The sequence below is a fragment of the Bufo gargarizans genome, chromosome 6 (assembly GCF_014858855.1).
Source record: "Bufo gargarizans isolate SCDJY-AF-19 chromosome 6, ASM1485885v1, whole genome shotgun sequence".
Classification (NCBI taxonomy): domain Eukaryota; kingdom Metazoa; phylum Chordata; class Amphibia; order Anura; family Bufonidae; genus Bufo; species Bufo gargarizans.
The window spans coordinates 544761-572366 of NC_058085.1; the positions used below are offsets into that span (position 1 = coordinate 544761).

At 43.6% G+C, this 27606-nt stretch overlaps 1 protein-coding gene across 2 annotated transcripts in view; it reads left to right on the top strand.

The window, feature by feature from the left end:
• Positions 1-6872: 6872 nt before the first annotated feature.
• LOC122940436 (WAP four-disulfide core domain protein 3-like) overlaps positions 6873-27606 on the top strand; it is a 181712-nt gene continuing 160978 nt past the window's right edge. The window contains exons 1-3 of one of the 2 annotated variants that reach the window (XM_044297112.1): positions 6873-7010; positions 10801-10953; positions 21845-21985. In XM_044297112.1, coding sequence (XP_044153047.1) covers positions 6935-7010; positions 10801-10953; positions 21845-21985 — 370 coding nt within the window. In that variant the 5' untranslated portion in view covers positions 6873-6934. The remainder of the gene's footprint in view (positions 7011-10800; positions 10954-21844; positions 21986-27606) is intronic. The other variant, XM_044297113.1, reaches the window with a different exon arrangement.

Below are 27606 nucleotides of genomic sequence, written 5' to 3' on the forward strand. Positions count from 1 at the left end.
AATCCCAGGTTGAAATAACCCCCTGTTCATAGGATCCCATTCCTGGAAATCCGGTGCAACAGTCCGGGGTCATCCTCTAGACTGTGAGGCAATCGCAGGAACCACCTATTGAAAAACTCCTAATGTCGCCTCTCCCTCTAATACCACTGACTCCAAAAGCAACCTCCATAATCGGCCAGAGAATGCAGGTCGCTTACTGAACATCGTCGGCATCCCATGAACACGCTGTGCATGGGAGTAATTCATGCGCTCAGTGCGGAAAGGTAGATCATATACCTCAATGTTCAAAAATAAAATAAATAGTAATGTATAGAAAAAATTATGTATCGAAAAGAAATTGTTGAAAATTCGTAATACGGTTAGTTCAGGTCCCATGATGATCCAGTCGATTGACCCTGCACCGTTCTCCCCTGGCAAAAGCCAGATCCATTGTCACCATCCCCTGAGAACAATAAAAACAATATATAGAATTACCCTGTTGATTCAACAAGGAACACTACCACAAATAACCTCAAATTGAAACAGGCGAGCAGAATCCCAGCGTGACCACTCAAGACAAAAGCCAGGGCCTATAATCCACATTTAACCCTTCGGGTTTCAAGGTGTTTAATCTAGTGATCCATCGGATCTCACATTTTTTAAGTAAAGTATGTCTATTCCCACCTCTGCGGGGAGTAGGAATATGATCTATGAGCATAAATTTGAGGTCCCTTTCTTTGTGGCCCATGTCAGTGAAATGTTTTGGAACTGGAAGATCCATGCGTTTTTTACGGATGGTATATCGATGTTGGTTGATTCGACTTTTAAAATCCAGAGAGGTTTCCCCCACGTATAACAACTGACATGGGCACCAAAGAACATATATAACGAATGAGGATTCGCAAGTTAAATAGTGTTTAATTTGATATTTTTTCTGTGTCGTTGGATGCAGAAAGGAGCTGCCTTTCTGCATGTAGCGACAATTTATACAATTTAAGCAGGGATAACTCCCCAATTTAGGGCAACGTAAAAATGTCTGGCCAGATTCTTTTTGTGAACCTATGTCAGTATGTATTATTTTGTCTTTGAGATTCCTAGCTCTTTTGTATGACATGAGGGGAGGAAGAAGAAATTCTTCAATTCCCCCATGTCCACTCTTTAGTACCGGCCAGTGTTTTAATATAATCTGTCTGATCTGTGTACTATCTTCAGTGTAAGTGGTGACTAAAGGAATTCTCTTAGCATGTTTATTGTTATTCCTATCCTTCTTTTTAAGAAGATCGTCACGTGATTTTTCTTGTGTCGTAGTAAGATGTTCTTTTAGTAGAGACAAGGGATAGTTTCTATCAACACAGGCCTGTGTCATACGCTTGAGGGTATCTGGTAATTCATCATTGTTACTCACAATACGTTTGGCACGATAGAACTGGCTCAAAGGTAATGATTTCACCATGGCTCTTGGGTGTGCACTGTTGTAACTCAATAAGGTGTTGCGATCAGTGGGCTTGGAGTACAAGCTCGTCGACAGCACACCCTCTTTGATAGTTACAACAGTGTCCAAGAAGTGAATTTGTTCACTTGAATGTTCTAATGTAAATTTGATATCTATGTCAATAGTGTTTAGAAATTGAAAAAAGTCAATCAATGCATTCTCTGACCCAGTCCAAATCAAAAAAATGTCATCTATGTATCGCCACCACCTCAGGACATGCCGATACATAGATGACATTTTTTTGATTTGGACTGGGTCAGAGAATGCATTGATTGACTTTTTTCAATTTCTAAACACTATTGACATAGATATCAAATTTACATTAGAACATTCAAGTGAACAAATTCACTTCTTGGACACTGTTGTAACTATCAAAGAGGGTGTGCTGTCGACGAGCTTGTACTCCAAGCCCACTGATCGCAACACCTTATTGAGTTACAACAGTGCACACCCAAGAGCCATGGTGAAATCATTACCTTTGAGCCAGTTCTATCGTGCCAAACGTATTGTGAGTAACAATGATGAATTACCAGATACCCTCAAGCGTATGACACAGGCCTTTGTTGATAGAAACTATCCCTTGTCTCTACTAAAAGAACATCTTACTACGACACAAGAAAAATCACGTGACGATCTTCTTAAAAAGAAGGATAGGAATAACAATAAACATGCTAAGAGAATTCCTTTAGTCACCACTTACACTGAAGATAGTACACAGATCAGACAGATTATATTAAAACACTGGCCGGTACTAAAGAGTGGACATGGGGGAATTGAAGAATTTCTTCTTCCTCCCCTCATGTCATACAAAAGAGCTAGGAATCTCAAAGACAAAATAATACATACTGACATAGGTTCACAAAAAGAATCTGGCCAGACATTTTTACGTTGCCCTAAATTGGGGAGTTATCCCTGCTTAAATTGTATAAATTGTCGCTACATGCAGAAAGGCAGCTCCTTTCTGCATCCAACGACACAGAAAAAATATCAAATTAAACACTATTTAACTTGCGAATCCTCATTCGTTATATATGTTCTTTGGTGCCCATGTCAGTTGTTATACGTGGGGGAAACCTCTCTGGATTTTAAAAGTCGAATCAACCAACATCGATATACCATCCGTAAAAAACGCATGGATCTTCCAGTTCCAAAACATTTCACTGACATGGGCCACAAAGAAAGGGACCTCAAATTTATGCTCATAGATCATATTCCTACTCCCCGCAGAGGTGGGAATAGACATACTTTACTTAAAAAATGTGAGATCCGATGGATCACTAGATTAAACACCTTGAAACCCGAAGGGTTAAATGTGGATTATAGGCCCTGGCTTTTGTCTTGAGTGGTCACGCTGGGATTCTGCTCGCCTGTTTCAATTTGAGGTTATTTGTGGTAGTGTTCCTTGTTGAATCAACAGGGTAATTCTATATATTGTTTTTATTGTTCTCAGGGGATGGTGACAATGGATCTGGCTTTTGCCAGGGGAGAACGGTGCAGGGTCAATCGACTGGATCATCATGGGACCTGAACTAACCGTATTACGAATTTTCAACAATTTATTTTCGATACATAATTTTTTCTATACATTACTATTTATTTTATTTTTGAACATTGAGGTATATGATCTACCTTTCCGCACTGAGCGCATGAATTACTTCCATGCACAGCGTGTTCATGGGATGCCGACGATGTTCAGTAAGCGACCTGCATTCTCTGGCCGATTATGGAGGTTGCTTTTGGAGTCAGTGGTATTAGAGGGAGAGGCGACATTAGGAGTTTTTCAATAGGTGGTTCCTGCGATTGCCTCACAGTCTAGAGGATGACCCCGGACTGTTGCACCGGATTTCCAGGAATGGGATCCTATGAACAGGGGGTTATTTCAACCTGGGATTGAACGGTGACAACCGAGTCACTTTGGTTGTGTTCCTCGATATGACTGGAAGGCATTATAATGACCATTTTGAGCTGATAACTCGAATGGGTATCTGGCGGTACAACCGCACATTAGACACTGTCTTTATAACAATGGTACTTCCGTCTAAGACGTTGCCTGCTAAGTTCCCTGATGAACCACTGACCCATATTTATTTGCCTCCTATATTGGATCCGACAATTGCAACCAATACTGACATGCGATGGTCATGGGATGCTGGTGCGGGTGGAGTCTTCTTGTGCTGGGATGCGGACAGTATTTAGATTAATATACCACCTCACTAGGTGTTCTATATATACATACTCTTTATGATGAGATGTTCGTGTGTTTGAACATATGATCTGATACACGATCGACTGTCTATTGACAGCGCGAGATACGGAGTAACTAGGATTCCTTTTCTTCTTTTCTGTGACGTGACATATTGGGCCACATGACCGAGTGCGTGATCACGTGATGCGATCACATGTTCCAAGGTCCTTGGACATGCGCACTACGTGACCGGTGTACGCGTGATCATGTGACTGAATTACTTGGAAAGGTCCTCTGACATGCGCATTGTATAGATTGATACGCCGAGATCCACGTGTGTTTGACTGCACCATATACTCCCGCGATCCATGTCATCTCCAACTGAAGACGCACCTGTGCACTTTAGGTTATTAAGGTACTGGAAATATCTGCACCTGTATTCACTATCATCACAATTAATGTATTATGTCATATTTTTAATGGCTATGATATACTGTATAAGAAGGATTAATGCCACTGCAATGCACTGATTGAATTGCAGATTTTGATTGTTCAAACACAAATGATAACATTATTGTACTGTTGTTTTCACTACATTATATGTGATAAATTGTATTTTGATTTGTTAATTGTTTAATGATGCCTAAACCGCATAAATATGTACTATGCACTGCCCACTTTTGTCACTGCTTGAAAAAGATCCCATTGAGCGGATCGAAACGTCGCGTGTCTGGTGAATAAAGCCGTCTTTTTTTACTTTTTACAACTGGATGTGCTGTGGAATTTCTTGTCTTTATATATATATATATATATATATATATATATATATATATAATAATACAGAAGGGGCTATTATACATACTAATAATACAGAGGTGACACTGCGACAGGTCTTTATAAATACTGGGGCTACTGCCAGGGTCTTTATAAACACTTGGACCACTGTATGAGGTATTAGAACTACTGCAGACAATGTAGGGGACTTTATTACTACTGTGGGCTCTATTGGGGTACCTTATAGAGGGGCCTTGTTACTGCTGGGGGGCCTTATTTCTACTAGGAGCCCTATGGGGGCATTATTAATACAGGGGTGCTTTTTTTTCTTTTTTATTATTGTTGAGCGCAATATGGAGGACATTACTACTAATGTGGTTGCTATTGGGGGTGCTGCAGGGGACACTATTACTATTGAGGACAGTTTGGTAGCATATTAATTTGCAGGAATAGTATCTTCATGGCACTAGTAGAGTATTGAGGGTAGCAGCAGGATGACAGTGTTGAGGCACCAGGAGGGAGAGGAATCTTAAAAAAGGTTTCTGTGATAAACTCTGCAGAGACGAGAGGCGGCTGAAAGAAGGCAGACATCCCAACCTGCAAAAACTCATTTCAGGGGGGTGCACTTATCATTTCCGGGAGTTTTTTTTTTTTTCTTTCTTTCACAAACTTTTTATTACATTTTCCAAACATATGCAGTATCTGCACACTTTGCTCTGTGGTGTGGAGGACTGGGCTCATTACCCTGCCCCAAATTATCATATTTATGTATATGACTAAAGGGATCCTGTCACCACCTATAAGCCCTGTGAGCTAAACATATGCTCATGTCCAGGGTAGCATTCTGATTTCTAAGGTGGCCTTATAAAAGCTATTTGTGGCTTTATTCTGCGGAAAAACAGGTTTTACTAACCTGTCAATCATTGAATTAAGGTGCCCAAGCAGGGGAGGTCTGTGGATGCATGGTGCCCGGCCGCACGCATCGCCGTGCCCAGCGCCGCCTTCTACTCCTCAGTGCCGCCTCTCCCTCCCCCTCCCTCCCCCTGCTTTGAGATCCCGCGAGTGCGCACAGGCTCAGCCTGATGCGCCGTTGCGGACTGCTGGCATCGGCTTCTTCTTGCACTGTGCGCAAGCGCCGAGAAGGGGACACTGCTACAGGTTGTTGGAAAGGTTTACTGCGAGTAAACCTTTCCAGGATATATTGTTTCACATGCAGGCGTCAGGGAGCCGCTATCTAATAGCGGGAGACTCCCTGAACGTCTGGGAGACTTGAGATCCCTGTATCATGGTGGTCTTTTCTCCAAATGAAGACGTTGAGGAAAGAGTCTACCTCAGAGGAGACGTGACTGGATGTAAGAAGTATGTGCTGCTGTATTCTCCTGTATTTTTTGTACCAATATATGTAATGTCCATCCACATATTTCTTTCATGGTAGGGTTGGGGGAGGACTTCAGACGACACTGTGCGTGTCCTGAATTCTAGGGCCTCCCATCCATCTACTACTAGATTATCTGTACTCGGAGAGTTATAACTGTGTTATCGGTGGTGTTACATAGGACTGCAGTTGACTGCATTATCTGTTAAAAAAAAAAAAAGGGGAGTTTCGACAGGTGGGGGGACGTTCGGCGGAATAATTGGCTTGCCCCGGGTGCTGGCAACCCACACTACTGCGACTATGTTACTGACACTGCTATCTTCTCTAACAGCTGATCGGTAGAAGTCCCAGGCCAGCTGTCAGACCTCATGATAGATCATCAGTAAGAAAAAAGTGTAGCACCCTTTAACTTTAGGAACTGTGATCAAAATAAAAAATAACCCATCAAATTGCACACTGCTTCAATGGTAATGCCTTTGTGGTCCCCACCAGTCTTTGTTCATTTGTCCTGCAGTGATGACATCACATACATTGATGCGACATGCTGTACATGCATGCATCACTGGTCACAGGGATGTACGGCACATCATCATTGAAGCAAAGTAAAAAAGACCATCAAGGGCCTGGAGAGACAGGATTTAGTAGGTAATTACAGGTACTACTTATTATTATTTTTTATCACATATTGTTAGGCTGATTTTATAAATTATAAATAAGTTATAAATTTTATTTTTTAAATTGTGATTTACAGAGAGAAATGTAAAGTCATTTACTGGTGGAAGGACCATGTATAGCTTCTTCACTTGGACCCAAGAAAGCTACCTCCATTTTTCAAAGGTCTTTACTAAGGATGGCGGGAAGGTCCATTACTATGGTACCAGATCAGATCAGCAGGTTTAGCATGTTACTATAATACTTTCCAGTTGAGTAATCTGAGTTCACGTCATAAAAGTTCTCTTGGGAAATTTTGCAATCATTACTTAGATGTGTAACACAAACAGTATCCCATTGATTAATTATTTTCCTTGTTTGTGTAAGGCCACCCACCACACCTAGATTACCATCGCCTATATATTTATAAGAGCCTGGTACTCCAAGATACATTACAGCTCTCATACCTCTCGTAGAGATGAAGATGAATGGAATTCAAGCCTCCCTCCTGGGGCTCCTGATTTGTGTTGTTGCCCTGAGAACATCATCAGCTCGTAAGTTTTGAAGAGTAAATGCTAGATGTAGCACTATTATAGAACAGATAGATATGATACATAATGTACAGTCTGTAGTATGCACACTGGGGTACATTAGGGCTGACATCTGAAATTATTCTGACCGTCCTAAAATGTATAACAATTGGTGTTGTCTCCTTATGAAGCTCAGGGGACTTGGTATCGCTGGATCAATTTATATTGGCACCATATTGTCTTATTTTTCTCTTCACAACATAGTTTAAAATTTTTGAGGAAATATGTATTGTAGGAGAAGACATAGTGAGACCTCATCCAATTATGTAGGGTCAGAGTATATCCTACTACTGCATCATATTTTAGAAGGTTAGGGATAATGACACTTTAACATACCTTTTATGTAGCGCCAGGGACAGTGATCCCTCAATCGCTTTGTTGTGGCCTTCAATAATGATAATTCTTATGGCATTGTCATGGTTCCGCATCCAATGATACATTATGTAGGACCTTGAGTTGTGAACCTTTAGCATCAAATTTTTCTAGAAGCTCAGAGTGTGATCCTTAAGTATCACATTATGATCCTTTACCATCACATTTTTTAGGACCTTGAGATGTAAACCTGTAGTGCCACATCTACATCTTTGGTGGCAATTTTTCTAATAATTGCATTTTACTCATTTTAGGCAAAATATATATATATTTTTTTCAATTGGTCTTTATTAACATTTTCAGGCATTCTGTCATAAAGGGTTAACTGTCTAGCTGTGTGAATCGTACTTTCACTTTGTGCCGGTCATCTAATTAACCTTATCTTTTAATTACTAAAAGGTCATAAATATTTATTTAAGCCACATTCTTATCAGTAAGATAAAAATGGTCAGAGATGAGGAGCCGTCAGTTGAGCTGCCTGATGGGAAACAGTAAAAATACAGAGCCTGCTACTAGAGAATCTCAAGGCAGTACAGAGAAAGGGGCTCAAAATGTTTACTAAAGACCAACTGAAAAAATGCAATAATAAAATATAGCCCCCAAAGGTTTACATAGCATTTAAGCATCAAATTAAGTAGAACATTTCATTATTATCCTTTACCGTGACATTTTTAGGACCCTGGAATGTGAAACTGTATAATCACATAGTTACATATAGTTAAAGGGAAAGTCTCACCAAAAATTTTATTGGCCAGTTAAAACCTTATTCTGCCTTTATTTTATGATTACAGATTATTTATTCTATTTTCTGAACATGATTATGGGGGGCGTCCATCTTGCCTGAGCTGTTGTTAACAGCATTTAGAGAACAGTAGGAAAATTGCTTTACGGCAGTCAAATGGGCAATAGACGCAGTGATCTGGAGGGGACCTCATTGACTTCTATGGGATAGTTTTCTAGGCATGCTCTGTGGCCTGTGCAGAGGTCACTGTACAAGGAAAAAAATAGATAAGATTTGACAATCACCTTTTGTCAATGGTGGATCCTGTCTTATCTATACAAAGAGGTGATACCATTACAGGCAGGATTAGAATGCCAGATGAGCAGATAACTGCAGCAAAGTAATCTGTACGGACCAACAAGTGGCACCTAATATTAGACTTAGTGGCCATTCTGAAAATTGCAGGATTTTATGTTGTTTATATATAGATATTGACATAGAAAATGAAAAATAAAATCATCAAAAATTCTTTCAAAATAAGTTAAATATAAGAAGGGGAGAGAGATTCCGATTTCTACATATTTTCATAAGCATTAATGTTATTCAATTTTAAGAATTCATCTAAGCCTTTATTAAAAACGTTCACTGTTCCTGCTGTGACCACGCCCGGAGGTAGACTATTCCACAGATTCACAGTTCTTACAGTAAAGAAGCCTTGACGCCTCTGGAGACTGAAATTTTTCTTCTCCAGACGGAGGCAGCGCCCGCTTGTCTTTTATGTAGATTTTACATGGAAAAGCTTTTCACTAGTGTTGAGCGAACTTCTGTTTTAAGTTCGGCGTCTAAAGTTCAGCTTCCGGTTAGCGGAGAATCCCGATATGGATTCCGAATACCGTTGTGGTCCGTGGTAGCAGAATCAATAATGGCCGATTATTGATTCCGCTACCACGGACCACAACGGAATTTGGAATCCATATCGGGATTCTCCGCTAACCGGAAGCCGAACTTTAGACGCCGAACTTAAAACAGAAGTTCGCTCAACACTACTTTTCACCACAAATTTTTGTACAGCCCACTTATATATTTATCATGCCCCACCTTAGACGCTTCTTCTCAAGACTAAATAAATGTAATAATTTTAAATGTAATGTCCTACATTATGTACGACATTAGATTCTGAGCTAGTAGTATTGTTATAATATCAGGTCAGTGACACTTTTATTATGTTTCTATGTAATTGTTTACTGGGCAATGCTCAGTCTGTGACCAAAACCAATATCTTTCAGCAATAAATTTGTTATAAAACCACTTATGCCAACGTTTTTATAAACGACCCTAATAATGACATTGCTATACATGCCATGTAAAGCCTTTTGGATATTACGTTTTAACATAAACCTGGCCGAAATAGCATTAAATCCTTATAGGAAATGTCTGCACTATAAATACGGTAGTTATTCATGGTATGCGTGCATTTGTAGTGGCATTTTTAAAATAGTGTATTTTTGTACATTTTTAGGAAGCCTATGGAGAAAATACCAGAAAAACTGCATGCATACAAAATGACACTAATAAAAAGCTACAAAAACATGATAAAACCATATTACATCTACAGTACTAAAATTATTTAAAGACAAATTTGATCTAAGGCAAATCTAAGTTCATACACAATGAAAAAAAGGCAAATATCAAAAAGGAGACGGCATGCTAGAGATTTGAACATCTGTTTTTTCTTGTAGCAAAGTCCCATGTGAACTTCACCTGAACAACTGTGGACAGATTAGCAATTACTTAGAACATTTTAAGTGGACCTTTTGGCTCTCCTGTTATGTCTGTGAAACACTTTTTTATGAAAATTCCCCTTAATATTCTGCATAATCTATTCTTAGAACTTTTTGTTGTGCCATTCCTCTGTTATTCCTCCTTGAATATGATGCATACATTGACAGCTTGGTGTTACTAGTCGGGGTTGTGTTTCTATACGCTCTTCCAATCAGTGCTGCCAGCGTCAGATTGTGTAGGCACACACTCCCTTGGGGAATGGTAACACCCAGCTGTTAGTTTATTCAGAAACTTTTAGAAGGAATAACAAAGGAACAGCAAAACAGAGTTACGAGGAAAGATTCTCTAGAATCGGACCGCAAATTGCGGTCCGCAATTCACGGGCACCGACCGTGGGGCTGCCGCATGCAGGTCTGCAATCCGTCCGTTCCGCAAAAAGATAGGACAAGTTCTATCTTTTTGCGGAACGGAAGCACTGAATGGAACCCCATCAAAAGCACTCCGTAGTGCTTCCGTAGGGTTCCGTTCCGCTTTTCTGGATTTACGGACCCATTCAAGTGAATGGGTCCGCATCCCTGATGCGGAATGCACACGGCCAGTGTCCCATGTATTGCGAACCCACAATATGGCCACGGGGGACACACGGCCGTGTGAACAAGCCCTTATCCTTATTTCATGAGGAATGCAAGTATTTACTAAAACAGGACAGACAGTCCTCTTTAAAGCCTCACTTCCTATGAATAAGTAAGGCCAATTATAATTATCAGTCTCCATGGCAGACACAGAATTTTGGGTGAATCTGCTTTTGCGACCAGTTGTGAAAATGAATACTAAATAATGACATTATGTAAACTGCTTTGTCTGTGACCTTTTTTCTAGAGATTGTGAAGCCGGGAGTGTGTCCTCCAGAGAGATTCTTTAATTCATCATATTTTACAAAAACTAGGGAATGTGAAAATGACAATAAATGCACAGGAAGCAAAAAATGCTGCGAAGATAATGGATACGCAATCTGTAAACCACCCGCTGAAGGTCAGTCTGTGTGCATTATACAGCAATAAATGGTATAAATCTATTTCTCAAAAAAATAAAATAAAATAAAAATTATATATATATATATATATATATATATATATAATTAGAGATGAGCTAATCGAATCCCACAAACTGGAATTTCAAGATAAATTTGTTTCGCCTCAAAGCCGAATTTCCTCGTGCTTCATGTTAGCGAATCGATTTAACCTGAAATAGTGGAGAAACAAAAAAAATCATACTTACCTCTATTTGCTTGAAACGGGCCATCAGCCGCCATCTCGATTGAAGATCTCTGCTGAAATCCCATGTGCAGTGACGTATGACATTAACACACCGGCCGCCGTGATGACGTAATCTTGTGCTATGTTAGATTTCGCTCGTGATCTTCAAGCAAGATGGTGGCGGCCGGCCCGTCACGAGCAAAGAAAGGCGGCAAGTTTCATAGAATTTTTGTAATGTTCATTTTACACAGTTTTTAAATGTGGCATCTGAGGGGTACAAAGACTGGTGGCGGCGCTATCACAGCTCCCTGTCACTGCACCCGCTACTTACAAAAAAAAAATGCGCTTCGTGACGAAGTAATTCGTCACAAACCCAATTTTTTTTTTTAATTAGGCGAATCAGTCGAATCAAACTTTTCAAAAATTCACTCATCTCTAAACATACCATATTTTCAACATACAATGGGCTTTTCTGACCCATTGTAAGTTAAAACCAGACCAAGGCTACTTTCACACTGGCGTTTTAGCTTTCCATTTGTGAGATCCGTTCAGGGCTCTCACAAGCGGTCCAAAACGGATCAGATTTTGCCCTAATGCATTCTGAATGTCAATGGCAAAGGATCCGCTCAGAATGCATCCGTTTGGCTCCGTTCAGTCTCCATTCCGCTTTGGAGGCAGATACCAAAACGCTGCTTGCAGTGCTTTGGTGTCCGTCTGACGAAACTGAGCCAAATGGATCCGTTCTGACACACAATGTAAGTCAATGGGGACGGATCAGTTTTCTATGACACAATCTGGCACAATAGAAAACGGATCCGTCCTCTATTGACTTTCAATGGTGTTCAAGACGGATTCGTCTTGGCTATGTTAAAGATAATACATATGGATCCGTTCTGAACTGATGCAGACGGTTGTATTATCTGAACGGATCCGTCTGTGCAGATCCATGACGGATCCGCACCAAACGCGATTGTGAAAGTAGCCTAAATATACAATGTCTCAGACTCAGGGCTCATTCACACGGCCGCGGTTTGGTTCCGCATCTAAGCCGCATTTTTTGCGGCTCTGGTGCGAACCCCTTCACTTTAATGGGGCTGCAAAAGATGCGGACAGCACTCCGTGTGCTGTCCACATCCGTTGCTCCATTCCGTGGCCACATTATGAATCATGTTTTATTCTTGTCCGTACACAAGAATAGGCATTTCTATAAAGGGCCGTCCGTTCCTCAAATTGCGGAAGGCACACGGACGGCATCCGTGTTTTGCGGATCCGCAATTTGCGGACCGCAAAATACTGCACGTTTGTGTGAACAAGCCCTCAGATACAACCAATCAAGGTTACTTCTCTGGTAAAATAGCTGTATTAGTTGCTAGTTAGCAGCTATTCCTGGATGTTATATGAAAGGACTTGTTTTATCTCTCTTAGTTATCTGCTTATTTTTCTTAAAGCTTCATTTTCTCTTATCTTGGATGACATTTTGGGGCTTTGGAACCGATTACTCAAGTTACAATGGTTTCACCATACAATGGCCATCCTGGAACCGATTAATATTGTATCTTGAGAGACCACTAGTGGTAATGTGTATGGTAAATTGGTGGAAGGCTTGTATATCTCACCCAGATTCCTCAACTGGGAAAGATAGGTGAAATCCAGAAACCTGCACTTGTTTCAGCAGAGATAGTTTGCTGGAGCTGTTTTGTTGATACTTCATGGGCTGGATTTTATTTTGACTGAAAGGTAGGATTGGCTGGCAGTGGGACCTCCCAGTCTGCACCCTTCCACTACAGGTATTACCACTAACCTGAGCGATCCCGGATGTAGAGTGCTAGAATCATTAGTGGGGAATAAAAATAAATCAAAGTCTGGGGGAATTGTAGCGGTCAGAGGAGAAAAAGATGGCAGGGTTCAAATACAGTACAGCAGACAAGGAGGCTGGAGCAGATACCGACTTTATTAAAAGACAAAATATAACGGCCGGAAAATCGGATTAACAGTATTGCGCCGATGCCCCAGAGGCGCAATCGACAAATGACAGAAACAGTGTAAACAGGTTTACATAAATTCACAGGAAGGATAACTTAACTTTGCATCCAAACAAAATGCGCTCTAACCAGAAAACACATTAAAAATGCAAGCTACTCTCCTTTAATATTCTCCTGTCTGCCCCTACTACCCAGGGCACGTTTCTACAATGCACTGACTAAGTCTCCTGCTCTATGTCCTACCACAGATTAGCACCGGTGCACACTCACAGTTCTGCAGATAGCTGCTTGTCTTGGTCTGGTACGTGAAGGCAGGTACAGTCTGGCTCCTGATCCGATCGTTTGCTTGTCTTCCTTTTGCGTCCTCAGCATTTGAAGCAGTGTCTGGTTAAAGCGCTCATAGGCCCCGTTCCCTTGGGGACGATATGGGGTGGTCAGGGATTTTTCAATGCCATACAGTCGGTGTAGCTCCTCCATCACTTTCCCTTGAAAGCACGCTCCTTGATCTGAGTGAATCAGCTTCGGACACCCGTAGACCCGGATGAAGTCTTGACAGACAGCCCGAGCTGCGGACTTAGCCGTCTGGTCCCTAGTTGTGGTGACCACTGCAAACTTGGAGAAGTGGTCAATCTTGACCAGGCAGTACTGTAGGCTGATAGACTATATCCTTGTGGGGCAATCATTAATGCTTCCAGCGGTTCTTTGGTCTGTATGGCCTGTAGGGGTGCCCTCTGTTCCGTGATTTTAGTGAGTTCACACACTCAACACTGTCGGCAATCTTCCTCAACCGTGGACTCCAGTCGCTGACAATATACATAACGCTGCAGCCACTGGTAGGTCTTGACTGGCCTGAAGTGAGCTCCAAATTCATGGGCTTCTTTGGCTATCTCCCATGCCACGCTTCTGGGAATTACTACTTGCCACCTCGCCTCTAGATCAGCAGGCTGCTGCCACTTGTGGTACAAAACAGTTCCATGAACTTCCAGTCTGTCCCATTGATGTAAAATGGACCTTATTTCAGCATCAAGGTCAGTCCTTTCTTCCCTATTGGGTTTCCTTCGCTGGGTTAACCAGCCTTTTATCTGCCGCAGTCCAACGTCTTCCTCTTGTATTCGGCCACATTCTTCATTCGTTTTCCCTAATGCCTTGGGTAGAGCATGGGCCTCCCCACCTGTCTGTGCCGCAAATGCTGGGGGTGCGAACTTGCGCAAGTCTTAAGTTTCATCCTCTTATTTTTGTTCATCTAGATCCCCTACCAGTGTTTCAAAAGTAACCCTTGACAGACCATCGGCATTAGTGTTTAGTGTAGCAGAATGGTAGCGAATCGAGAAATCATACTTTGCAAGGCAAGCTGCCCAACGTTGCTCCAGGGCTCCTAGCTTGGCAGTATCGAGATGGGCCAGGGAGTTGTTGTCAGTTCGTACAAACATCTTAGCCCCTATCAGATATCCCACAAACTTCTCAGTCATGGCCCACACCAGGGCAAGGAGTTGCAGCTGAAAGGAACTGTAGTTGTGGGGGTTTTGCTCCATATCCCGCAGGGACCTACTGGCATAGGCGATAACTCTTTCATGTCCATCTTTTACCTGCATCAGGACTGCCCCGAGTCCGTAGAGACTGCCATCAGTAGATAAGAGGAATGGTTTGTCGAGTACACAATGATATCGTCCAGGTATATCAGAGTGGCTTAAAAATTCAGGTCTCCCAGACATCTCTCCATCAGCCGCTGGAAGGTGCCTGGGGCATTAGACAACCCGAATGGCATCCTGTTGAATTCAAATAGTCCCATGGGGAGTAAAAATGCTGTCTTTGCCCTGTCCTGTTCTGCCACCGGTACCTGCCAGTACCCGCTTGCTAGATCCAGGGTGGAGAAGTATTTAGCCTGTCCTAGAGCCGTCAGAGACTCCTCGATACGAGGCAGAGTGTATGAGTCTCGCGCGGTGCACGCATTCAACCGCCGGTAATCCACACAAATTCGAATAGTGCCGTCCTTCTTCTTGACAAGCACCACTGGGGCTGCCCATGGGCTCTAGCTACCACGCACCACTCCGGAATCTATAATCTGTTTCAACAATGTCTTCACTTCCTGGTACAACTTGGGCGGAATCTGCCGATATCTCTCCCGAATTGGATGCGTGTCCCCAGTCGGTATCTCATGCGTGATAGCATCTGTGCAGCCAAAGTCATCGGCATGGTGGGCAAACGCAGCCTGATTCTCCTACAGCATGGTTTCAACTGCTCACAAGCGGTCCGAACTGATAGCCTTCACATCTATCTCAATTTGGTCCAAGATGGTTCTACCATTCCATTCTGGGGTTGGCATCTCTTCTGCGCTGGCAGTAACTGCCAGCGTCCAAACAGCATCACCTACCGGAGCTAGAGTCACTTTTCTCTCCGACTCAATACTTCTCCCCGATGAAAGTACACATGAGCCAGTTCCACTCCTTACATCAAGGAGACTTCTAGGTGTCCCACATTCACAGCTCTTATGGGTACTCGTCCATTCTGGACCACCGCCAGGGTCCAGGCCACCAAGACATCCTGGCCTAGCTCCCCTAGCTTCCCCCTGGTTCAATGATTACCTCCATACATTCAAGTTTGCGGAAGGTTCCCACGGGCAGTGTCAGTACAGTCTAACGGCCAGGGGGAAGGGTGAGGGTAGCCCTTCCTGGCACTCGGATAGTACCCACGGACGGATGTGCTGGGACACTCTTCTGTGTCACACAGAATCGGATCAACCATTGAAAGGCTTTCTGGATGGGTTTGTGCAGAGTGGCTTGTTTCCAATAACCCGGTCAGCGTTTAGTGAACATAATCTGGTCCAATTCTCGCAGAATATTCATGCCCGTTATCACTGCTACATCCTCTTTGAACGTCTCTGGGACCAGCAGGATACCTTTTCTCCCCACGTCTTGTCCACATAGCCGTACATTCATCCACATGACTCCCATGACAGGGATCTGTTGTTGATTAGCGGCTGTAAACCGGACCAATGTCTCTCGCTCTGGCTTGGCCAGCGCTTGATAGTAACGGTTGAAGAATGACTCAGGCATGGTCATCACCTGTGACCCAGTATCCACTAAGCAGTCGACAGGAACACCTTCAAATTCAGCTCGTATGGTGGGACACCCTGCGACCAGGTGTTCGGAGCCATGCTGAGTAACTTGGCTCTCCACCGCCCCGACAGTACGCCCCACTACTGCGGGGGCCAGAAGTTTAACGGCAGTTCTGGGTGTTCAGCTGGATCACTCCGACACCCTCTGGCGAAGTGTCCGTAATTTCCACACCGCTAACACTGTGCCTCTTGACGGCCTTCTATTTGCCTGCATGCGGGCGGTGCCCTTAGGACTTGACTGACTGGCCTCAGTGGAGGATATTGAGGAACTTGGTGAGAAGGTAAATTAGGGTGAGGATATTCTGGTGTAGGAACCCAAAGGGTCGCCTGATTTGTTGTCAGGCCGGATAGGCAGCCTCAGGGGTATAGCACAAACCCATCCATTTTTCCACGTGCGTCAACTTTTCGTGCATAGCACTCAGGGAGCTCTGTAAGTCTTGCACCACCCTGACCAGGACCTCTTCATATTTTGTAACCCCGAGGGGTGTGACGGTCTGGGTCCGTATCACTCCGGAAGCATAACTTTCTTCTTTGCTTCGTGCCACAGCCTCTGCCAATATTTGTCGAAAGGTTAGGGTTCACCCTGACTCGTTCCTGCAGGGCCTGTTTCAGGGGAGTGCTGTAGAGCCCCAGAATGAATTGTTCCCGCAGTATCCGGTCTATAGGTCCCATGCCGGTTCCTCCGTCTGCCTCTTTTTTTTTCTTCTGTACCTCGGCCAATACTTCCTGTAGCGCCGTCGCATATTGTGAGACCCCTTCGTCTTCCCTCTGAATCCGGTAAAAGAACTTTGCCCGGAGGTACCCTGCACTAGCTGTTTCACTGTATATTTCTTCAAGGAATCGCATGATCTCTTTCAACGTATTGAGCGTGGCTTCTGGTTGTAGGAGCACATTTCTTCAGGCCTCACCCTTTAGAGCGGCCAAAGTGATTTCTACTCGTAGTTCTGAGCTGACATTGTAAATCCTAGCAGTGCTCTGTAGCCTTGTCACCCAGTCCGACAGTGACATGTTCTGGCCATGAAATTTGGGCAGCAAGTTAAACAGTGTGCCCATACGGAGGCCCCTTGCAGGGGTTCCCCCATTGCCTCAGGTGCTCACATTAACTTCATGCACATTGCCTTCAGCCGCCTCCATCTCTGTGACTGTACCCTGCTTTTAGTGCCACTTGTAGCGGTCAGAGGAGGAATAGACCGCAGGACAGGGTTCAAATACAGTACATCAGACAAGGAGGCTGGAACAGATACCGGCTTTATTAAAAGACAAAATATAACGGCCGGAAAATCGGATTAAGAGTATTGCGCCGATGCCCCAGAGGCAACAGTGTAAACAGGTTTACATAAATTCACAGTAAGGCCTCATGCACACGACCGTTGTTTCATTCCGTGTCCGTTGTTCCGTTTTTCGTTATTTTCTGCGGACCCATTGACTTTCAATGGGTCCGTTGAAAACTCGGCTAATGCACAGTTTGTCATCCGCGTCCGTGATCCGTGGTTCCAGTCCGTCAAAAAAATATAACCTGTCCTATTTTTTTCACGGAAAACAGTTTGCGGACCCATAAAAGTCAAAGGGGCCGTGAAAAAAAGCGGAGGCACACAAGATTGTCGTCCGCGTCCGTTTTTTTCCTATCATTTGCATGGCAAACTTGACTTAGACTATTTTTTACTTTCCTTCATGTCTGGTGATCCTCTAAAAATAAAGGAAGACACAAGGAAACAAAAACGTAAACGGATCACGGAACAACGGAATCCCATTTTGTGGAACGGAACACAACAATGGTCGTGTGCATGAGGCCTAAGGATAACTAAACTTTGCATCCAAACAAAATGCGCTCTAAACAGCAAACACAAAAAATGCAAGCTACTCTCCACTAATATTATTCTGTCTGCCCCTGCTACCCAGGGCATGTTTCTATAATGCACTAAGTCTCCTGCTCTATGTCCTACCACAGTTTTGCACCGGTGCACACTCACAGTTCTGCAGATAGTTGCTTGTCTTGGTCTGGTACGTGAAGGCTCCTGATCCGGTCATTTGATTGTCTCAGCATAGTCTCTTCCTCTCTCTGTCTAGATAGCAGGTACAGGCATCCACATAGTTCAGCTCTGACAAGAGTAACCCATCCTGTCACTGGTCTCTGAATTGTACGCTTTTTCTCCTCTTGAACACACTTTGCAGTCTCTGTTGATCTGACTCACAGCAGCCAGGAAAAAAAATCAGCCAGACTCTCTCTCTGTACTCACAGCACTCCAGCTCTCTAAGCCCGGGAACTTGAACTCCTCCTACATCCTTTGGAATCAACAACTTTATTTTCACTCTTACTCAGCACACAGCGGCCTCTTGTGGCTGGAGGAAGGCATTACAGTCTGTGTGAAATATTATCACTGGAAATGCAACTTGATAATTCTAGGGGCTGACCCTTACAGAATGACGCCTGGAGAGCTGACCTGTGTGGTTAGAGCATGGTGACTGACTGTGAGGCTAAGTGAAGCCTGATCTTCCCTGGTGTGAACGGGACTCTATAGGTGAGACAGGAACCGTCTGTGTATTAGGTAGAGCCCAGACGGGCAGGTATTTATTTTGTTTTATGTTCTGTTATGCTGGTGCTATAACCTTACCACACCAAGTGACGTTATAACCTTACCGCACCAAGTGACAATATAACTATGCTACTCTGTTATGCCAATGTCCAAATAAAGCACAGTTTGGACATTGAAACTGCTGTCTCCATGAAAATCTGTAATTGCCAGCGAGTACAGTAATGCTACTATATATGTGTGTGTGTGTGTGTGTATATATAATCTATCTATCTATACACACTGTAATAGCGACCCGTGCTTGTGTTTCTAGACTCCGCTGTCTGTTTGATCCCTGCCTGCTCGCCTTGACTCTCCTGTTGCCGAGACGGACTGCCTGACCTGTACCTGTGATGCCTACCCTGACTTATTGCTTGTTTGACTATTGCCTCTGCCTCATCCTTAGGTCCTGCACTGTTGCTCCTGGTTACGACTTGCCCTGCTGACTTTGTCTGTACCTCTGTTACCTTGCTCTGCCATCTCCAGGTCGGCCTGGACCAGCTGCCTTGTGTTCCAATCCTCCTCAAGAGATAGCGACCTGGTGTTCCCCTCGGGATAGTCTTTCCCCACAATTAGGGGTACTGTGAAGATTGAGGGGTTCATTTAGGCAAGGCCCTTAGAGGAGGTAGGACACGTGGCACAGTGGGTTCAAACTCGCTGGTTCGTGACACACACACGGGAGGATTGGGCTAAAAATAATTAATACTCTTAATACTCACCAATTCCCTGTTGTTGCCTTTCCAACGCTGCTTCACTTCCTGGTACTGGTACTGAGTATCTGTTCACCCTGTCGGATCCGTCCTGCCGCCATTTTGCTGTGCCGCCATTCCGTCCCCATTGACTATAATGGGGATGGGGCGGAGCTCCGGCGCAGCATGGCAGTTCGCGGTGAGAGGCCGCCGGACTAAAAAGTTGGACATGCAGTACTTTTAGTCCGACGGCCTTTCGCCATGCACTGCCGTGCTGCGCCGGAGCTCCGCCCCCGTCCTCATTATAGTCAATGGGTGAACAGCCTGTCGGATCCGTCCTGCCGCTAGTGTGAAAGTAGCCTAACAATGATTCCCCTGAAAACCCTTTTTAGTGAATTATGGCTACTTTATATTACATGACACATCATGGTTTTTATGCAATGTATTTGCTATCAAGGCCTGATAGCTTGTGAAGACATCTTAACTCATTTGTTTCAAAAGCAGAAAGAGGAGAAAAGAACATAGTTCAAAGAAACAAAAAGAAGATAATAAGCCATATAGATCACCTATGTCCACATTGTCCAAATACCACTGTACAATACCTACAGTATGTAAACGTGTCATAGAGTGCCCAAATAACAAAGCACCTGGACATTGTTGTGAATTGCTGCAAAATTTGGCACAATCTTGATAGCTTGTTGTCTTTTCTCACTGCAGGAGACAGTCTCAATACAAACTCTGAGTCTGTCTTCATTCCGTCTCCTCTATGTGCCTCTCTCTCCTTATTCTAGCGACCAGGCCCTAATCATCAAAACCTTTGATACGCTGCTATGACATATAAAAACATTTTTTCTAAGTGCGGGTAAAGGGGTTAAGTAATGGCCTATGCTCGGCATGGTTGATCGGCTATAACTCTGCAGCAAGCTCATGAGGAATTGGTGTAGAGCATAGGAGTGGTAGTGACCCTGATGAGATGTTGAATCACGGTGTACTCCCTTAGGCCATTGATCCCTGTCTATTGGTGCAGTGAGAAAGTAGTTTGAAGAATTAGGCCAGGAGTAAACTTATAAAAGTCTCTTTTTACTGAGTGCAAAATATAACTTGTGGCACATTCAGCAGCAATAAATACTAAATATGGTGGCTGGTTGGATTGCAATAGGATGGCACTAGCACATACTTGTGGATATAGGTGTCCACTGTAGTATGATGTTAGTGTTAGTCTGGCCTAGCGATGGTTTAGGTAGGTGGTAGTGTCTGAACTATTGTCCCTCACCTTGCAGCAGTGTCTGTAAAGCTGTATTTCGCTGTCTTGTTACACTGATGCTTTCTTGAAGCTGTGCTCTGGAATTTTGCAGATCTCTCTGGAGTGTTGGTCTCACAAGGAAGTAAGATACAATTCCTGGGAGTAGAAGCTCTGACATGTGCCATCCTTACTTCCCCACTATCATAACAGGAACCCTCTTCTCCTCGTCTCTTTCACTAGACTGGACATCTCCCCCTCCTGGCAGGAGGTAGAACCAGCCCACTCCTACCAAGGTGGGAGTGACAGGGTAGTTAGCGCTGCTCCCATTGATTGTCTGCTTCATTCTCTGGAGTTATAGCCAAACCGCTGCTGGGCAGGATGCAGAGTGTCGAACCCCTGTTGATCAGCTAGTCATAGCCTATCCTCGGGATAAGCCATCACTTATTAAAAGGTCCACAATTATCATCTTAATGATCACTGTTAAATCTGTTAATGATTTAACAGTGATCATTTTTCTAAATATATTTAATTAACAAATCCCCACCCCTTAGAAAAAATAAACCTATACTTACCTGACTGTTGTCTTCCATCTCCCCTGGTTACGGCCACTGCTCTTCTCAGGAATCGCGGTGGCCGCGAGTGTGCAGACGTCTCCTTTTCTTCTCCCGGCCGGCCGCGCTCTGTACTGAACGCGCACGCCGAGTCTGCGCATGCGCCCTGGTGACTTCTATACTGGCCAGGAAGAAGTCACCAGAACGCATGCGCGGACTCGGCGTGCGCATTCAGTACAGCGCACGGCCTGGCCGGGAGAAAACATCAATGAAGATGGAGCCTGCCCCCTGCCGAAACCAGGAAGTGGACGGTGCGCCGGGAGCAGGTAAGTATAAACCTGCGTCTTGAGAAAACCCCTTTAAGTTATGTGATTTTAGGTTGAAATGCACTTGGGCATAAACAAAGCTTGGGGGGTTAGCGATCATGTATTAGATTTGCATTTGTTTTTATTGTAGTTGTAATTTTCTTTGCTATGTAAGTCACTTACTATGTCCATGATTCTTTCTGTACGTACAGAGAGGGCTGGCACATGCCCTGAAAACCCCAATAAAACCACTGAGCGACGTGATGATTTTTGCACCTCTGACAGCGAGTGCGCTCCTGGAAGTAAATGTTGCTTGAAGGACGGTGGAAAGACCTGTCTGCCCTCTGTTGGAGGTAGGTTATACTTATATATTTTTTTTCATTTTATATACCCTTCCTTTTCATTCCGTTATCATTGCTCACCCAGCAGTGGCTATTATATCTAGAATAATGATAAATGATCAGTATATTAGACACCATTATTAAAGGGCTTCTGTCACCCCACTAAAGTAATTTTTTTTTTGGGGGGCTAGTTAAGTTCCTTATACTGCGATATATGAAAATATAATGCTCTTACCTTACATTCCTTCAGCAGTTTCTTCTAAAAACAAACTTTTATAATATGTAACTGAGGTCTCTACCAGCAAGTAGGGCGTCTACTCGCTGGTAGCCGCCGCAAAAAAACGCCCCCTCGTCCTGTTGATTGACAGGGCCAGCCGCGATCTCCTCCGGCCGGCCCTGTCAGCATTTCAAAAATCGCGCGCCTGTGTTCATTCAGCGCAGGCGCTCTGAGATGAGGAGGCTCGCCTCCTAAGAACTCCCTCAGTGTGCCTGCGCCGATGACATCACCGAAAGAGAAGACGTCATCGGCGCAGGCGCACTGAGGGAGTGCTGAGGGGGCGAGCTTCCTCATCTCAGAGCGCCTGCGCCGAATGAACACAGGCGCGCGATTTTTTGAAATGCTGACAGGGCCGGCCGGAGGAGGAGATCGCGGCTGGCCCTGTCAATCAACAGGACGAGGGGGCGTTTTTTTGCGGCGGCTACCAGCAAGTAGACGCCCTACTTGCTGGTAGAGACCTAATTTACATATTATAAAAGTTTGTTTTTAGAAGAAACTGCTGAATGAAGGTACAGTCATGTGAAAAAATTAGGACACCCTTTGAAAGCATGTGGTTTTTTGTAACATTTTTAATAAAAGGTTATTTCATCTCCGTTTCAACAATACAGAGAGATTAAAGTAATCCAACTAAACAAAGAAAACTGAAGAAAAGTCTTTTCAAGATCTTCTGTAAATGCCATTCTACAAAAATGCCTATTCTAACTGAGGAAAAAGATAGGACACCCTCACATGTATTCCCTCTTAAATTGGCTCAGATCTCACACAGGTATATCACACCAGGTGCACATAATTAGTAGATCGTTACTCTGCATGTTGAATGAGGCTTGCCCTATTTAAACCTCAGACATTTAGTTTGGTATGCTCCTGACTGTTGAAGTGAGAGTGAGCACCATGGTGAGAGCAAAAGAGCTGTCAGAGGACTTCAGAAAAAAGATTGTAGCAGCCTATGAGTCTGGGAAGGGATTTAAAAAGATCTCAAAAGATTTTGAAATCAGCCATTCCACTGTCCGGAAGATAGTCTACAAGTGGAGGGCTTTCAAAACAACTGCCAACATGCCCAGGACTGGTCGCCCCAGCAAGTTCACCCCAAGAGCAGACCGCAAGATGCTAAAAGAGGTCTCCAAAAACCCTAAAGTGTCATCTCGAGAACTACAGCAGGCTCTGGCTACTGTTGATGTAGAAGTACATGCCTCTACAATCAGAAAGAGACTGTACAAGTTTAACTTGCATGGGAGGTGTGCAAGGAGGAAACCTTTGCTTTCCAAGAGAAACATCGAGGCCAGACTGACATTTGCCAGAGATAAAGTTGACAAAGACCAGGACTTCTGGAATAATGTTCTTTGGACAGATGAGTCCAAAATTGAATTATTTGGACACAACAGCAGAGGACATGTTTGGCGTAAACCAAACACAGCATTCCAAGAAAAGAACCTCATACCAACTGTGAAGCATGGAGGTGGAAGTGTCATGGTTTGGGGCTGCTTTGCTGCAGCAGGACCTGGTCAGCTCACCATCATAGAATCCACGATGAATTCTACTGTGTATCAGAAGGTGCTTGAAGAACATGTGAGACCATCAGTTAGAAAATTAAAGCTGAAGCGGAACTGGACCATGCAACATGACAATGACCCAAAACATACTAGTAAATCAACCAAAGATTGGCTGAAAAAGAAGAAATGGAGAGTCCTGGAATGGCCAAGTCAAAGTCCAGATTTGAATCCCATTGAGATGCTGTGGGGTGACTTGAAAAGGGCTGTACGTGCAAGAAACCCCTCAAACATCTCACAGCTGAAAAAGTTCTGCATTGAGGAGTGGGGTAAAATTTCCTCAGACCGATGTCGAAGACTGGTAGATGGCTACAAGAACCGTCTCACTGCAGTTATTTCAGCCAAAGGAGGTAACACTCGCTATTAGGGGCAAGGGTGTCCTATCTTTTTCCTCAGTTAGAATAGGCATTTTTGTAGAATGATATTTACAGAAGATCTTGAAAAGACTTTTCTTCAGTTTTCTTTGTTTAGTCGGATTACTTTAATCTCTCTGTATTGTTGAAACGGAGATGAAATAACCTTTTATTAAAAATGTTACAAAAAACCACATGCTTTCAAAGGGTGTCCTAATTTTTTCACATGACTGTAAGTAAAACCATTATATTTTCATATATCGCAGTATAAGGAATTTAACTAGCCCCCCCCCCAAAAAAATGACTTTAGAGGGGTGACAGAAGCCCTTTAAGCAGAAGGTTGCAGGTGACTTCATGTAGACATTATGCAATTCCTAATGATACTCATCTCAGCGGCGGCAAAAAACCTCTTTGTCCAGAGGATGTGGAGTAGGGTGACCACATTTCCTAACGGCCATTCAGGGACACTTACTTTCACAAGTGCATTTCGTCAAACTTATACTTGAGACTGGCAAAAACATGTCTGCATACATTAACTGGCTACTTAGACATCTCTTAAGAAAATAATGTGCAAAACCAAAAAACTGTCACGTTAGCATTTAATAACTAACTAAAACCCAATCACAGCAGGTCTCAACTAGCACACGCAAGTAAATGTACAAAAACCAAGTGACATATAAAACCAGATTCAAAGCATAGATGGCAAGGAGGATTACTGTATACTGAACATAAAATGTATGGAGGTTACACCATGCCGGACAATATAACCTCTGTGCCATGCTGTACAATAAACAGTATAACCCCTACACAGTGTAGCGGTATACTGTATATTGTGTGGCACAGTGTAGAGGTATACTGTATATTGTGTGGCACAGTGTAGCGGTATACTGTATATTGTGTGGCACAGTGTAGAGGTATACTGTATATTGTGGGGCACAGTGTAGAGGTATACTGTATATTGTGGGGCACAGTGTAGAGGTATACTGTATATTGTGGGGCACAGTGTAGAGGTATACTGTATATTGTGGGGCACAGTGTAGAGGTATACTGTATATTGTGGGGCACAGTGTAGCGGTATACTGTATATTGTGGGGCACAGTGTAGAGGTATACTGTATATTGTGGGGCACAGTGTAGAGGTATACTGTATATTGTGGGGCACAGTGTAGAGGTATACTGTATATTGTGGGGCACAGTGTAGAGGTATACTGTATATTGTGGGGCACAGTGTAGAGGTATACTGTATATTGTGTGGCACAGTGTAGAGGTATACTGTATATTGTGGGGCACAGTGTAGAGGTATACTGTACATTGTGTGACACAGTGTAGCGGTATACTGTATATTGTGCGGCACAGTGTAGGCTATATGTGTATAACATAAACATACTCCACATGAAAACTTACAATTCCTTGGCTTGGCCCTTGGGGATCTCGGGCGCCACTTCAACACTTTGGCCGGGGGCTCGGTGGAACTGATCTGCTTTATGCTAATGAGAAAGATTTCATAATAAGGATTTGGAGAATAGGCAGAGGGACAGCAGAGCAGGGAGAGGCTGGTGCTGCTACTAGGGGGTCATACCATGGGGGAGTAATAAAGCCCACCATAATGCCCCCCCCAGTAGAAATAATTCTCCTTATAATGTGCAAAACGTACCCCCCTTGTAATGCCCCCAGTTGATTAATGTTCCCATAATGTGGCAATATAAAATACCCCTTCTCAGTGCCCCCGTAGATGACCCCATAGTGCTCCTCTCCCCCCTTCCCCATAGTACCCACCACTTTCCTTAAATGCTCCATTTCACCAACTGAGTGTCATGAGACCTAAACGTCGCAGTAGCTCATAAATAGAGATGAGAGAATTTTTCAAAAATTCGATTTGGCTGGTTCGCTGTTTTCTTTTTCCAAAAAAATTTGATTCAATCCGAATTTATTCACACCGAATCGGGTTAAAAAAATGGCTTTTTCCTGGCTGCAGAGAGCCTTTATAGTGGTGTAGAACACTGTGCCTTGCAGTAACAGGATAGGGAGTCTGCTGTGGTAGTGAAATTATACTGAGAGTCAGTATGACATGCAGATGACAGGCGTCGCTCTTAGAATCACTGCACACTTCACTTATTTGGGCAGTTACGGGGCCAAAACTGACCAAATAACTCAAGTATGAACTCAGCCTTACAGGTCGATGTTAACGCCAAGAAGAAGCGCACTCCTTTTACACCCTCGTCAGCTGATTCCACATAGATGTCTACAGAACCTGTTCTATTAAACGCTTATACAAGTAGAGTCCTCCGACAGAGTGGAGACGGTGTCAGCAGTAAGTTTGTGTTGACGTCACAGATTATTTTGCCCTTCCTCTGATCCGTCAGAACACTAACCCACCTTCACTTGGTCAGCATTTGGTCAGTAATCCATCAGTATTGCTAATGCCCAAAAAAAAGAGGAGTAGATCCAAAACCGAGATGACAAGTGAATGGAATATTTGCATGTCTTCGGTGTTTTGTACCCACTCCTGCTTTTGGCTACCAAATCACAAGCCAATTCTGATGGGACCATAGAGGCCTTACAGCTGCTACACATACAGGATCCGTTGTGCATCTCATTTTTACTTCCTTCTGACAGATCAGAAGAAGGGTCAAATAAATTATGTCAGCCAGGCCGAAAAAAGTGGCAAGGTAGTGTGGAGGTGGCAGCAGCATGAGGAGGCCACAGAGTTGCAAGGTGACATAGTGTGGTGGTAATATAGAATAAGTCACGGCACTCCAGAGGGATTCCAATCAATTTCTTTATTACACCTTGTGCAGCAACGTTTCAACCTAATGGTCTTTATCAAGCTCCCAATACACAGATAACCCAGTGAACATTAAATACAGTCTCATGGCCCCGCATTGGTTACTGCTAAGCCTTACCCATTAACCCCCTCATTACTTCTTAAAAACATTCACATATTACTCACTCCATAATCCATCCCAAAAGACATACTTTTGTCTGCCACATTACCATGCTGTAGGAGATTCCGTCCCGCCCTCTTTACTCAGGTACATATCGATGTTCTCGCTATTCCATGACTGGAGGTGTCACAGTGGGGAGTGGGGGGAAACTCCACACCGTACACCGAAGGTAAACGGGAATAAACACCCGGAAAAGGGAGCAAGTAAACTCCTAAAGCAGTGATGGCGAACCATTTATAGGCAGAGTGCCCAAACTGCAACCCAAAACCCACTTATTTATCACAAAGTGCCAACACTGCAATTTAACCTTAAGTACTACAGTCCAATAGCATATCTTCCATGTACTTTATCAATTAGCTATAATAGCCTGCCTTCATTCAATGCACTGCCTGTGCTGTATATAGTGTGCCATGCGCTGATGAAGGACAGGAAAAGTCTAAGGCATATTGGTACACCATAGACATTTTCCAGGGTGCAGGTGCCCACAAAGAGGGCTTGGGAGTGCCTCTTCT